The 15,454-nt window shown below is 37.3% G+C and overlaps 1 protein-coding gene across 1 annotated transcript in view; it reads left to right on the top strand.

Moving 5' to 3' along the window:
* LOC140198986 (importin subunit alpha-5) overlaps positions 1–15,179 on the top strand; it is a 56,759-nt gene extending 41,580 nt beyond the window's left edge. The window contains exons 9-14 of the mRNA XM_072260321.1: positions 2,416–2,579; positions 4,141–4,219; positions 4,848–4,973; positions 5,168–5,295; positions 5,850–6,028; positions 11,780–15,179. Coding sequence (XP_072116422.1) covers positions 2,416–2,579; positions 4,141–4,219; positions 4,848–4,973; positions 5,168–5,295; positions 5,850–6,028; positions 11,780–11,970 — 867 coding nt within the window. The 3' untranslated portion in view covers positions 11,971–15,179. The remainder of the gene's footprint in view (positions 1–2,415; positions 2,580–4,140; positions 4,220–4,847; positions 4,974–5,167; positions 5,296–5,849; positions 6,029–11,779) is intronic.
* The last annotated feature ends 275 nt before the right edge of the window (positions 15,180–15,454 follow it).

Genomic DNA, 15,454 nt, shown 5'->3' with positions numbered 1-15,454 from the left:
CAATTATTAAACTCAAGTATTCACCCCTTCAAATCAGTATTTAGTAGATGCACCTTTGCCAGCAATTACAGCCTTGAGTCTGTGTGGATAGGTCTGTATCAACTTTGCACATCTGGACACTGCAATTTTTCCCCATTGTTCTTTACAAAACTGCTCAAACTCTGTCAGATTGCATGGGGATCACGTATGAACTGCCTTTTTCAGTCCAGCCACACATTCTCAATTGGATTGAGGTCTGGACTCTGTCTTGGCCACTCTAGGACATTAACTTTGTTGTTTTTAAGCCATTCCTGTATGGCTTTGGTTTCATGCTTGGGGTCATTGTCTTGGTGGAAAAAACAATCTCCCAAGTCACAGTTCTCTTACAAGACTGCACAGGTTTTCCTCCAGGATTTCCCTGTACGTTTTTGCATTCATTTTACCCTCTGCCTTCACAAGTCCCACAGCATGCTTCACAGTAAGGATGGTGTGTTTTTGATGTGTGGTGTTTGACTTGTGCCAAAGTCTGATTTTAGATTGATGGCCAAAATGCTCAATTTTGGTTTCGTCAGATAATAGAACTTTCTTCCACCTGACTTCAGAGTCTGTCACATGCCTTTTGGCAAACTTCAGCCAAGATTTCATGTGAGATTTTTTTTCCACAGTGGCTTTCTCTTTGCCACTCTCTCATAAAACTGCAATTTGAAAAGCACCTGGGCAGCAGTTGTTGCATGTGCAATCTCCCATCTTAGCCACTGAACTTGTAACTCCTCCAGAGTTATGTTGTCTCTTGGCGGCCTCCCTCATTAGTCACCTTCGTGCATGATCATTCAATTTTTGAGGACAGCCTGCTCTAGGCAGATTTACAGCTGTGCCATATTCTTTCCATTTCTTGATGATTGACTTAACTGTACTCCAGTGTATATTCAGTGACTTGGAAATTTTCTGTATCCATCTCCTCACGTGCTTTTCAATAACCTTTTTGCTGGGTTGCTTGGAGTGTTATTTTGTCTTCATGGTGTAGTTTTTGTCAGGATACTGACTGACAAGTTGGACCTTCCAGGTACAGGTGTATTTTTACTACAATCTTGAATGCACACATTCAACTAATTTAACTTAATTATGTGTCTCCTAAAGCCAGTTGGCTGCACTGGTGATAATTTGGTGTGTCATATTAAAGGGGGTGAATACTTAATACAATCAATTATTTTGTTTTATATTTGTAATTAATTTAGATCACTTTGTAGTTTTCACTAAGACACAAAAGTCTTTTTCTGTTGATCAGTGTCAAAAAAAGCCAAATAAAATCCACTGTGATTCAATGTTGTAATATTAAAAAAACATGAAAACTTCCAAGGGAGGTGGGGTGAATACTTTTTATAGGCACTGTGTACACAAGATAACTTTTGATTGATTGTATGTCTATAATATGACGCTAGGCTGTTCATAAGGTGACTGATGGGAAATAATTATAGAGTTAGTGGGTAGAGATGTTGAGCAGCCTTGCTGCTTGGTGCATTTCTTCCCCATTTTCTTGCTTGATCTGAAGCTCTTGATTATGACTGCATGCTTTTATGAATTTTTGAGGTTGCCACGTGATTGGCTGATCAGATCTCTGCATTAACAAACAGGTGTACCTAATGAAGTGACCACTGAATACCCTTGACAAATCACCAAAATTGTTTGCGCTTTAACAGAGTATGTGTCCTTGAGCAAGGCATTTAACCACACATTCCTCTGCGACGACACTGTTGCCAAGCTGTATGGGTCCTAATGCCCTTCCCTTGGACAACATCAGTGGCGTGGAGAGGGGAGACTTACAGCATGGGCAACTGCTGGTTTCCATACAACCTTGCCCAGGCCTACGCCCTGGAAACCTTCCAAGACGCAAATCCATGGTCTCACAAGACTAACGGATACCTATTAACAGAGTATGTGTACTATATTAGAATAGATACATTATTTTTGAAACCAGCTAAGTATCTGAGAGATTTATGTGCATAGATTGTTGGCACTGGAGTAGTACCTAAATGTTCAATGCAAAAGTAACCACTTAAGTATGCTTTGCTGAAGTCGCTGAAATGAATTGTCAGCCATTGAATTGACTATTACTTACATCTTTCACATACATGAGGGGTAAAAATCATTACATTATGTCTCCGTCTAAATGTGCAGTTTATAGTAATTTATAATAAATAGTATGTACAAAAAGAAGGACAATTGTATCAGCATGAATTAATCAGTCAGACAGCCTGGTGGAAGAAGCTGTCCCAGAGCCTGTTGTCCCTGGCTTTTATGCTGCGGTACCGTTTCCCAGATGATAGCAGCTGGAACAGTTTGTGATTGGGGGGACTCGGGTCCCTAACCATCACCTGTCCATTTGGTTCATTCATACATTCCTAGGTCATAAATTGTTTTTCATTTTTTTAAATCCAGGTGTCCCCATGTCTCAGTGTTGTATCCTGGCTGCTGTTTCTCAATGATATAGATGTATTGGCTGATGCCTGCTGGGCTTTGTCGTATTTATCTGATGGGCCCAATGATAAAATTCAAGCAGTAATAGACTCGGGGGTTTGCAGAAGATTAGTCGAACTACTAATGTGAGTATCTTCACAAGTATCTTAATTTGGATTATTTGGTGTAAGACTATAAACTTATATTGTGTATGTGTATAGCTTTCATATGTTGTGAATATTTTGAACTCTATTTGAGAACTAAATAGACATTGTAGAAACCTGCTTCCTTCTGATTCTCCATTTTACATTTATAGTGGTTGTGTGTTGAATTACAGCAGACATACTCATAGATCGCTGCTTTTCATGCCAGAATCTGAATACGGTAAAGTTTGGCAAGTGTTCAATTGCAGAGTGGAAAAGAATCAAACAAAATTGTGTTGAGGTTGTTTAAATTCTCAAACCAGTACTTGCAGCTGTGGATGCAGTAGATCAGAGCAAAAAAAAAAGTGCTCAAATACCTAGTGGTTTAGGCTGCAGATCTAGAGGTGGAGTTTCTAATGCAGGCTGCATTGTGCTGACTTGAAATTTTTACCATCCCTCTACCTCCACTGATACTGCTTGACCTGCTGAATTCCTCTAGCAGTTTGTTTTATGCTTGAAAATAAATATATTACTTATAGATGCATATCAAAATGGCAGTTCCAGGGCCATTTTAATTGTATACTTGCTGATGGAGGTAGATGAACTTTGTAATTAAGGGTGGGGAAAAGACTTCCATTAACAAAGTGTCTTGGTGCTCCTTGCAAGTTGTCCCAAGCAAACTTTACATTCAATTACGAGGAATTCTGCAGATGCTGGAAATTCAAGCAACACACATCAAAGTTACTGGTGAACGCAGCAGGCCAGGCAGCATCTCTAGGAAGAGATACAGTCGATGTCTCGGCCTGATACGTCAACTGTACCTCTTCCTAGAGGTGCTTTACATTCAATTAATTCGTTTTTCGAATAGCAGCCACTTTTATGAAGAGTAAATGAATTAGCTGCTTTTCACCTTCGTAAATCCTTTTATAATGATTTCATATTTTCTTATGGCATTGAAGGGGCCTATTTGGCCCAGTGAATCCACGCCAGCTCTCAGAACAATCCATTTCCTATTATGTTTCCGTGTAACTGAATCACTCAATGCCTATCAATTCCACCCTGATTCTTCTACCATCCACGTATAAAAGATGCAACATGTAGCGAATTAAACTAGCATGCTTTTAGTTCATGTCTCTGACATTCAGAAAGAAACTATACATTTATTATACTTGAGTTTTTTTTCCCTATCATTTTAAAGTTCTGTTTTAAAGAGTTTGTTGCATTGTTTCCTGCAGCCATACAATCCTGAGTAGACTTAAGAATCATGCACCAATATGTAAATGCAGGTGAATCTCAGGTAGATCTGTTGGAGCACTGAGAATCCCAGTGCTTTCCAATATTTCAGCTGAGTAAATCCAGCAGTTACTTGCGGGCTTATATCCTTTCTAACTTCTATAACCAGTATTTAGTATTTTAATACTAAAATATTGTCTTAGGAAAGCTACAGATATATGTAGAAACGCATTTGTAGTGCTTTAGGAAATATTTTAAAATAATCAGTACCTTAGCTCTTGACCTTCATCTGTGATTTTTAAATGCATTTTCTCTAATGCTTTTCTGACAGGCATTGCGACTATAAGGTGATATCACCAGCTTTGCGTGCCGTAGGAAACATTGTTACAGGTGATGATGTACAGACTCAGGTAAGTGGTGGAAGGTGAAAAGCAGAAGATTTAAAGGAAATGGTGTCATGGATTACTGGGAAATATGGAAGGGGACCAAAGTGGAATGGTGGAATATGAAGCAAGAGTGTATGAACATATCAATAAAATATTGTTAATCTAGCAGGAAACTTTTCTCAATACCATTCCTTGTGCAGACAGATGTAACTAGTATGTGTATAGAGGTAGACTATTTTGGAAATGGACCAAAGCACGTTAGGATTGAAGACATTTATATTTTGGGGGTTAAAGGACGTTATAGAAGCTGAAGGGGATAATGGTTTAAAGAGCAACAACTGAAAATGGTAAGAGAATGGGAAAGGAGGAGCAGCTGGTAAATTCCCAAGAAAATCAAACATCCAGAAGCTTCTATGGACCACATGAACAGTCAAGCCCAGTTTTACAGTACCAGGCTGAAGTTGTATCTCAATTTATTTATTTTATTTTATTTTTTTGCAAAATATGACTTCCTCAAGTGAGTTCTTCCATCACATGTGCCTGGTACATTTTGGATTAGGATTGGTGTCCTAAATTCATTATTGCTTTTAATATTAACACATTTTAAACTTGCCTTGACATGGTTTATTTGATTTATTTATATTTTCTCCAGGTAATTTTAAATTGTTCAGCTTTGCAGAGTTTATTGCACTTACTGAGCAGTCCAAAAGAATCAATCAAAAAGGAAGCATGCTGGACTATCTCAAATATTACAGCCGGCAACAGAGCACAGATACAGGTATGCTTCAGCTTTGTGTCTGTAACAACTGAATGCTTTGATAGGAGTTTAGCTGAATTTCGTTACAATATTTACAGTGGTGTCTCTGGATTTTAGAAAGTTGAAAATTCCCGAAGATTATATGTATAATTTTACTAATTCCTAGTTGTATGGTATCTTGTAAACGTTTTGTGTATTATCTCCAACATTTATAGGCGGTAATAGACGCCAACATCTTTCCAGTCCTAATAAACATTCTACAGACAGCAGAATTTCGTACAAGGAAAGAAGCTGCATGGGCTATTACTAATGCAACATCTGGTGGAACTCCTGAACAGATCAAGTAAGATTTTCCTCCGCACCAACTTTTTGGTTTTCTACAGAAATGCAGTCTGATATTTAAAATCAGAACCAAAGTAAGATTTAATTTGGAGAAAATGTCATGAAATTTGTTGTTTTGTAGCAGTAGTACATTGCAATATTCTGTATAATAGAATAATGAATTACAATAAATATGTACATATAAAATTGAATTAAATAAGTAATGCAAAAAGAGAAGGAAAAAATAATGAGTTAGTGTTCATGGGTTCATTGTCCATTCAGAAATCTGATGGTGGAGGGGAAGAAGCGGTTCCAGGTTGTCTTCAGGTTCCTCCACCTTGATGGGAGCAATGAGAAGAGTGCATTTCCTGGAGGTCCTTATACAATCACTGTAAATAGCTGTCAGGGAACTGCACTTCATAGAAATTGACGTTCCAAAATCAGCATATTTCTTTTGATAGAATTAAATGTTTTAACTTGGACCTGTAAATAATTATCCTGTTCTTTGTTTTCTTTTTGGAGTTCCTTGGACTGGTGACAGGGTTTGATTTGTATTTCTTCTTCAACCTTGTTCAGATATATAGTGGAGTTGGGGTGCATTAAACCATTATGTGATCTGCTAACTGTTATGGATGCAAAAATCGTTCAAGTGTCTTTGAATGGTTTGGAAAATATCCTTCGACTTGGGGAACAGGAAGCCAAACAGAATGGTACAGGAATAAATCCTTATTGTGCGCTAATAGAGGAAGCCTATGGTGAGTTGGTGGCAGAATTATCCAGAATATTTTTTGGACGTTTAATTGATAGTTTGAACATTGTCTAGGTTACTTTTTTTTTTACAAAATGAGTTACTTTAATACATACGTTATCTTTATTCTCTGCCTATCGACGCTTTGAAATTTAATTGTAAGTGGATAGTAAGAAATTATTCCCTGGAAATATAGTGAATATTTCTCAAAAGAAATTTATGATGGCCTGGTAGCCATTGCTTAAAGCATGCTTCTGATGGCCTGGACCTTGCCATGGAAGATAAAATCAGCCAGTCCTGTGGTAGCTTAACCAGATACCATGTGAACTGGGGAAGCACCACAAGACCACAAGATGCTGGCTGATTTCTGATGTTTGACTGTTAACTTTGCAAGCTTTTAACTGACCTGTTATTTTATTTCTTGTTGTGATAGTTCTTAACAGTATAAGTACCCTTAATGACAAAGTCATCTTTCCTTGACCAGAAGGTAAACCACTAAAGTCTTATTCTTTTCATTTATAAACAAGCTAAGAGCCCATGGTATTACAGGAAAGATACTAGCATGGATAGAAGATTGGCTGACTGGCAGGAGACAATGAGTAGGAATAAAGGGGGCCTTTTCTGGTTGGCTACCAGTGACTAGTGATATTACGTAGGGGTTGGTGCTGGGGCCACTTCCTTTCATGTTATATGTCAATGATTTGGATGACAGATTAATGGCTTTGTGGCCAAGTTTCCGAAGTTGTGAGTGGAGGGGCAGGTAGCGAGGAGGAAGCACAAATTCTACAGAAGAACTTAGATTGGAGAATGGGCAAAGAAGTAGTAGATGGAATATAGTATAGGGAAGTGTGTGATCATGCACTTCAGTAGATGGAATGAAGGCGTAGACTATTTTCTAAATGGGGAAAAATATTCTAAAATCCGAGGTGCAAAGGAACTTGGGATTTCTTGTGCAGGATTCCTTAAAGGTTAACTTGCAGGCTGAGTTAGTGGTAAGAAAGACAAATTCAATGTTCGCATTAATTTTAAAAAGACTAGAATGTGAGATTAAGGATGTAATACTGAAACTTTATAAGGCATTGGCATTGAAGAGAATCTGCTGTTACACTAAGATAAGGAATGCCTACCGTTTCATGCCCAGACCACATTTCAGTAAACTGATCACTTGGCTGTCCTACCTGCATACAGGCTGAGGCTAAAGTGCAAAACTCCATAGATCAGGGCAACAAAGAAGTGGTCGCAGGAGGCAGAGGAGAGGCTACGGGATTGCTTCAGGTCGATGGACTGGGCTGTGTTCAAGGACTCATCTGTGGATCTGAAATTAATGCATCATGGTTGCCACGTTCTGTATTAAAACAGTTGTAGACAAGTGTATCCCCACAAAATCATTCAGTCTTCCTCAACCAGAAGTGCTGGATGAGCCATGAGATCCGCAATCTGCTGAGGGCTGGGTCAGAGGCAGTCAAGTCTAGTGACCAAGAAAATTACAAGAGGTCCAAGTATGATCTCCAGAAAGCAATTTCACAGGTGAAGTGGCAATTTTGGACTAAACTTGAATAAACAAAGGATGATAAACAGTTGCAGCAGAATGCTATCACCTCTTATAAGTTAAGTCAAGTGACATAAGTGACAACAGGACTTCGCTTCCAGATGAGTTCAATGCCTTCTATGCTCACTTTGACCATCAAAACTTGGAGATACCATCATGTACTCTTGCAGCCCCTTGATGATCCTGTGATTTCAGTCCCTGAGGCTGACATGTGAGCAGCTTTCAGGTGTGTGAACCAGAAAACATCTGCCCCAGACAGGGTATCTGGCCAAGGACTAAAGACCTGTGCTGATCAACTCACTGGAGTGTTCACTGAGATCTGTACCTTCTAGCTTTGGCAGTCTGAGGTACCCACTTGCTTCAAGCCAACTTCACTTATACTGGTGCCTAAGAAGAAGGTAGTAACCTGCCTTAATGTTTATTGTCTGGTAGCACTTGCATCCACAGTGATGAGGTGTTTTGAGAGATTAGTGATGAAACATGTCAACTTGATGAAACAAGCCACTTGGATCCTCGCCAATTTACCTACTGGAGCAACAGGTCCACAGCAGATGCCATTTCATTGGCTTTTCACTCAACCCTGGAACATCTAGGCAGCAAAGGTACATGCAAAAGGATGTTCTTTATCAATTACAGCTCAGCATTCAATACCATTACCCTCTCAAGACTAATCTGTAATCTTCAAGACTTTGGCCTCAATACGTTCTTGTGCAAATGGCTCCTCGATTTCCTCATTTGTTGGCCACAATTGGTTCAGATTGGCAACAACATCTCCATGATCTCCATTAACACTACTGCACCACAAGGTTGTGTGCTTTGCCCCCTGTTCACTTTACACTTATAACTGTGTGACTATAGCTCCAATGCCATATTCAAGTTTGCTGACAACACCACAGTTGTAAGCCAAATCAAAGGTGGTGACGAATCAGCATACAGGAGGGAAATTGACAATCTGGCTGAGTGTTGGCACAACAACAACCACTTAATGTCAGCAAGACCAAGGAGATGATTATTGCCTTCAGGAGGAGGATATCAGAGGTCCATGAGCCAGTGCTCATCAGAAGATCAGAGATGGAGAGGGTCAGCAACTTTAAATTCCTTGGTGTTATCATTTCGATGGACCTGTCCTAAACCTAGCATGTAAGTGCAATTATGAAGAAATTTTCTACTTAGGGGTTTGTGAAGATTCGGCATGACATCTAATACATTGACTAACTTCTGTATATGTGTAGTGGAGAGTATATTGACTGGCTCCACCACAGCTTGGTGTGAGAACACCAATTCCCTTGAATGGAAAATCCTACAAAAAGTATTGAATATGGCCTAGTCCATCACGGGTAAAACCCCTCCCCACCATTGAGAACAACTATATGAAATGTTGTTAGAGGAAAGCAGCATCCTATCATTAGGAGCTGCTCCCTTGCTGCTGCCATTAGGAAGAAGGTACAGGAGCCTCAGGGCTCGCACCTCCAGTTGAGGAACAGTTATTAACCCTCAGGCTCCTGAACCAAAGGGGATAACTTCACTTGCCCCATCACTGACTGTTCCCACAACCTATGGACTCACTTTCAAGGACTCTTCTTCTCATGTTCTCTATTTATTGCTTATTGTTCATTATTATTTTTTTTTGTATCTTCATGTTTGGTGCAGTATTTAATTTATTCTAATGGATTTATTGAGTATGCCTGGAAAAAAAGAATCTCGGGGTTGTATAAGGTAATATGTATGTACTTTGGTAATAAATTTACTTTGAACTTTGAAATACAATGGTCAGAGTTTTTATAGTTAAGTTTCATGATTGGTTCAACAGAAAGGCATTTTTGCAATTTTCAGTGTATAATTCCCAGTAGTTTGTTAGCTTTGCATTGATGGTGTGGATTATTTTGTTGAGAGAAGGGAGTGAGTCAGAAATTGTGGTACATTTTAGTACAATAACAGGTGGGAAAATATGAAGGAGTCTTATAGGCAAATTTTAAGGAAATAGGAAAGAGTTCAAGAAATAGGAACTTAAAGATGACGGCCTCCAAATAACATGTGATGGCACCTTATAGTGAGTTTAGAAGGGTGGCTGGAGAAATGGTGCTTTAAGAAGAAACAATTATGATATTGTAAGATTTAGTTGTAATATCTGGGGAGGGAAGTAAATGGGCCATTCTTCAGGTCAAAGTTGACATTAAGGCAAGGGGCTAGGTGTAGTGGGATGAGAAAAAATTGGCTGAGGTGAATTTGAATCAAGAACTGGAAGATAAGACTATAATGGAACAATAACAACCCTTTCAGAAGAAGGTGGTGCAGGTGAATCCAGATACAGTCCAATGAGAGAGAAAGGTAAGACAGTTTAACTCTGACATCTGTGGATGACCAAGAGAGAATAACGTAAAGCAGGAGAAAAAGATGTCTGAAAAATGTAATTGATATGTGATTGTGGAAAGTTGAGGGCATATAAGAGGGGAAAGAAAGAATGAGAAAAGACTTACAGTAAGCATGGAAGGGAATCAAGAAATATTTTTGTGAATATTAAACAGGTGATAAGAGGAGAGGTAATGCTTATCAGAGATGTTCTCCTTTTATCAAGAGAACTGATGCTGGTGTTTCTGTAAAGAAAAATCTAAGTTGGATACTCAGTAAATTAAAGATTGATAAACAGAGGTATTAAAACCTGAAAGTGGATAAATCACCCAGTCAAGGTAGAATCTACAATAGGGTAGAAATTGCACAGACATTGGATGTAATCTTTCAAACGTCTGTCGACGTATGAAGGTGGGGCTTGAGAATTGGAGAATTGTTAATTTCACATGCTTTCTCAAGGATGGGTCTAAGCATAGGCCTAGCAACCACAAGCCAACTGGGTTAGCCTTGATAATAGAGGAGCTGACCGAAAAGGTACTCTGATATAAAATTAGCACCCTTTTAGACAAGTGTAGACAGACTTGTTAAAAGCAAGTAGTCAGTTAACATGAGTTTTTGAGATGTTGAAAGGGCTGAAGATGAAAATGCTTTTAATTTGGTGTGCATGAGCTTTAAAAAGGTGCTTGATGAAGTGTGACAATTAACTTGACATTGGATTGAACTTTTTGGAATAATTGTATTAGTAACAGTATGAAAAAAATTGCTTAGAGACAAAAATGTAGTAATGTTGAACCATATATTTCTGGATTATAAGGAAGCATATGGTGGGAATCCTCAAGTATTAGATTTTAAGGCTGTTTTCTTGATGTCTATTAATAACATGTTTAGGTATACTGTATAGGACTTGCATCTCTGAATTTGCAAGGCTAAGGAAAGGGAATTGAGTGGGAGTAGCTACATTGCTCTTGCATAGAACTGATGTGGACTCCTTCTATACTGCAACTTGCAGTGATGATATATATCTACAGGACCACAAATGGTTGCCATTGGGGCAATGAATGTGAACCTGCTGTTCTCAATATTTTGGTCTGGGGAAAAAAGGCCAGTTATGTGGGTAGGGATAGCATTAACATTAAAGTACATCGAGCTTATTTATGCTGAACATAAAATGCATTTAAAGTTCCCCATTCCCTTATTGATTTTGTTGCTCTCATCAAATTTTCACTGATCTTATCAGCACTGGTAAAATGGTACTCATAAAATTATTAAAGATTAGATTTATTTGTCACATGTACATCAAGACATAGTGAAATGCGTCGTTTGCATCAATAGTGCGCATGGTGAGAGGATGAGCTGGATTAGCCCACAAGTGTTGCCATATTTCTGACGCCAGCATAACATGTCCACAACTTTGTGTGTTTGCATGGTTTAATACTAATTCATTCCCTTTGCAGAAGATAATTTCATGATTAACATGCAAATATATTTTGTTACTAAATTTTGCAGAGAAAGGTTAGCATTTTCCTGAATACAACTTTTGTTACTAAAATCAATTCCATGTGAACCAGGCATCCCTGAAGTCAGGGCACATGAATTTGGCTAATACTGAACTTCTCACTGAGAGCAAAGTTATAATAACTATAAAACTACTTTTAGTTTGTGGTTTCAATTTCTGTACCCATTTGTATCACACTAAGGAACATGCATCTATTTCTACATCAGTCAGTAATTTTTTAATGATTCTGTATTTGGAGACAAGGCAAAAAAATTGCAATGAAACCATTACTGAAAAGAACAGTTTCCCAATTGTACCCAACTTCCATTATTTTTTAAACAAAATCTTTAATTTTATTCTTGCAGGTTTGGACAAGATAGAATTTCTGCAAAGCCATGAAAACCAGGATGTTTATCAAAAAGCATTTGATCTAATAGAGCATTATTTTGGTACAGAAGAGGAGGAAGATACCACCATTGTCCCACAAGTTGATCTTAATCAACAGCAATACATCTTTCAACCACATGAAGCTCAAATGGAGGGCTTTCAACTGTAAGCACGTTCACAGAGAGGACTACTAACCCCACGCACACACACTTCTCCCAGGGCTGCTGGGACTGATGAGCTTATTGGGAGGGAGGGGGGGATTTGTGGTGGGATGAGAAAGGACCACATCTAAACATAATAAATACATACCTACAGTATGCTGGTAAGAACATGTTCAGATGGCTGATTAGTTCTTATTAGCAAAAGGTTGTATGTTGGTGAATAGGGAAGCATGTACTCGCAGACAGTACACTTTCTACAAAGCAGTTGTGAACCATACAAAATGTTAAATATGAAGATTATATTCTTGCGTGTATAATAATGATATGTATATAAACATTCAAATAGGGGTTAGGGAAATCTGAGCAAATTTGCACCACCGGACTCTTCCATCTTAAATGCATCCTTTGCTGTGACGCTCCTTTCTATTGTGATGTTTAATACTGCTGATTTTTTTTAAAATTCAAACTAGTGGAACATTAATAGAAGTAAACTGATGGACTGCCTACCCAGAATTGCCATCAAATAATATGTTCATTTCCACATAATCTAGTTAATGATACAGTTATACACTGTTGTGATCTATCCTTGTTGTGGTTCAGTTGAGATATAATTGGCCTTGATATTATGGACACAATTTTCTGCTGCTCACTTTTACATTACAACAAAAGAGACCAGAGACTAAGATCTCTGAACCACTAGTTAATTTTGTGATAATCCTTAACATAAAGTACAAGAGGTTTCAGGCTTCGTATTTTAAAATTGAATATTCTGCTGGGGTTATAATGTTGAGAAAGCTGTGATTGATATAGAATTATACTGTATCCATAAGAAAAATCAGCAAGTCAATAATAGGAAATGTTCTAGCAGTTGAACTTTATATAGTTGGTATTACAATAAGTGCATTGGGGAGTCATGGAGTAGAGGTTTATTATAGAACCTATTCTATTGTCTTTGTACTTTTAAGATATTTTAGAGAAATGTGTTTATAGTGTGCTGCATACATTGGGACCAAAATTATTTGCTTGTTCGGTTTACGTAGAATTCATTCACCACTTAGGAGCGATGTTCTGGGCAACAACTGCAATTCTTTCAGAACAAGATTATTACCTAGGTTCCACTAACCAGTCCTTTTTCCCTTAAAAAAACATTCATCAGGTTTTTATATTCTGGTATTAGCTTGCAGCAGAGTTCATCTAATATAGCAAGTTCAAACTTGAAATGTGAAGGGAAGAAACAGTTTGCATGCAACAAAGATCTGTAAAGCTATGAGAACCAGAATTGGTTGTCACCAAAATTACTTGCAGGAGGCAGTGTGATCTATATATATTTTTTTTGAAGGCGATGTCTTTAGTTGGTGCAACAAAATGATATCCCATTTAGCTTGCCCTGTCATTCATTTTTCTTGCTGCAGCACTGATCACTTAGCTAGTATTAAATTTCAAACGATGTACACTGCAGGTTTAGGTTTAAGAACAAAGTTTGAAGATAGACATCATGTTATTGCTTGCACATGTAAATAATTGTCAAGGAATGGTATTTGCAGCGCAGATAACTCGCGATCTTTGTATTTGGTTTGCTGTTTTTTTTTCATAGTTGTGGAAATGTAGTTGGTTAGTACAATTTTCTGCCCATCGGTACTTGTTACTATTTCTTCCAAGGATATAAATTTGCACTGGTCCAAGATACAACTGGAGTAGAGGTTGAAAACTTAAATAAGACATTTACTTTTTGAAGATTTCTGCAATCAGTGATTGAAACCAATTATTTGCATCTCCTGAGAGATGGTGCTGTGCTGCATAAGTGGTGTGACAAAACACACGGACAATTTAGTCTTGGACGAATTAACTACTCTTAAGGAATAGGGTATTTTCTGTGCCCCTTGTTTTGTTTGGGCCAAGATTTGATCTGAAATCAACATTTGAACAAAATAAATAATTGAAAGATTGGATCTTCATTCTGTTTTACTCCATTTTAAGCATTAGTTGACTAATCTTGTTTAACTTCCCTCTTATGAAATGGCAGCTGTAGTTTATTTCTTCCCATTAACAGCACAATTTCAGTATTAATGATTTCACTAGGCTGTTGTTATTTTTTTTAAATATTTGGTGACAATTTACTATGTAACCAATATTTTGCTGTTATTACAATGAATCCAATTTGTGATATTGTTGGATTGATAATGTCATCTTGACATTAGGGATGTGCATTACAGCCTTGAACAAAGATGTCACATCAGATTCAGATCCATGCAAAATTCCCAGTTGTAATATCTATTTATTATATTTGGACATGCTTTTTGCAGTGTTGTCCAGTTTAAAAGCATCCTTAACAGAAGTGTTAGCATGAGGAATGTACGGGAAAATTTTCAACAGATTAAACTATCATTAGAAAGGTTTATTATGAGTAAATGGAATTTCTGCACTAGTTTAAAGAACAACTTTACACTCTAAATTTGTATCCTAAGAATATATTTATCTTAAAGTATTTCTTTTGTAAATGTTGTTTTGAAAATCTATCGCATCCTTTTTAATTCATGTTGCACTCTATTGGACCAGTCTTATTCTATTTCTGTGATTGACAGGAAATTGAAGACAATTTGAGGGAGAAACTTTTTTTTGCCATGTAATTATTTTTTTTATTTTTATAATGTGAAATATTTGACAAAAAAGCTTTATGCCAAGAAGTTCAACGGTATACCCAAGTAAATAATTTTATTCTGACAAGCTGTGTGTCCCTTATTAAGATTACAATAATGCATGTTTTATCTTTAAGAACTGATCTATAGATATATCATAAATGGAATTTCACATTGTTCTTTACACAACTTTCTTCATTTATCCATGGTCCAGAAAATATGTTTGACATTAAGGTAAAGATTCAGTTGTTTACATTTTGTGCATTGTTTTAATAAGGGATTGATTGGTTATCATGTTTAAAAAGAAGTTAATAACCGGAAGCAAGCATTCAGCAGTACCTATGAGGACATGATTTTCTTGTTATGAATTCTCACGTTATGTTTTCAGCATTATGAATTTAATATTCCTCGGGCATCTGAGCTGTCTACTTGTTGAATCTGATAGCTTGTTAAAATGTGAGCTTAAATCAAAATGAGTTTAGCCCTTTTGCTTTTCAATGTCTGATTACATGAAAATAGCACAGGTCTGCCATGTGGTGCACAATGGACAAAATAATAAATATTATTTCTAGGTGGATGTTTGAAATGCAAAGTGTGGGTTATTGAATCAGTTACTTTTTAAAGCATAAGTTTAGAATTTTTGTATTTTTTCGGCACAAGTACAGATCATTATTATTTCAGTACATTTATTTGATCTATGAATTTAGGTTTGATCCACACATTTCTCACCTGAAAAGTTCATCTAACTAACCCAAAGCAAATAGCTTGTTTCTTCAAATTAACATTAAATCTTGCAGTACTACTAAGTGCTCACATTGGTATTGTGGTAGAGGTTAACATAGTGAGTTGCTAAGCT

Source organism: Mobula birostris, chromosome 6 (genome assembly GCF_030028105.1).
Source record: "Mobula birostris isolate sMobBir1 chromosome 6, sMobBir1.hap1, whole genome shotgun sequence".
Taxonomy (NCBI): Eukaryota; Metazoa; Chordata; class Chondrichthyes; order Myliobatiformes; family Myliobatidae; genus Mobula; species Mobula birostris.
The sequence above is the reverse complement of the archived record's forward strand: the minus strand, read 5'-3'. Positions and strand labels throughout refer to the sequence as shown.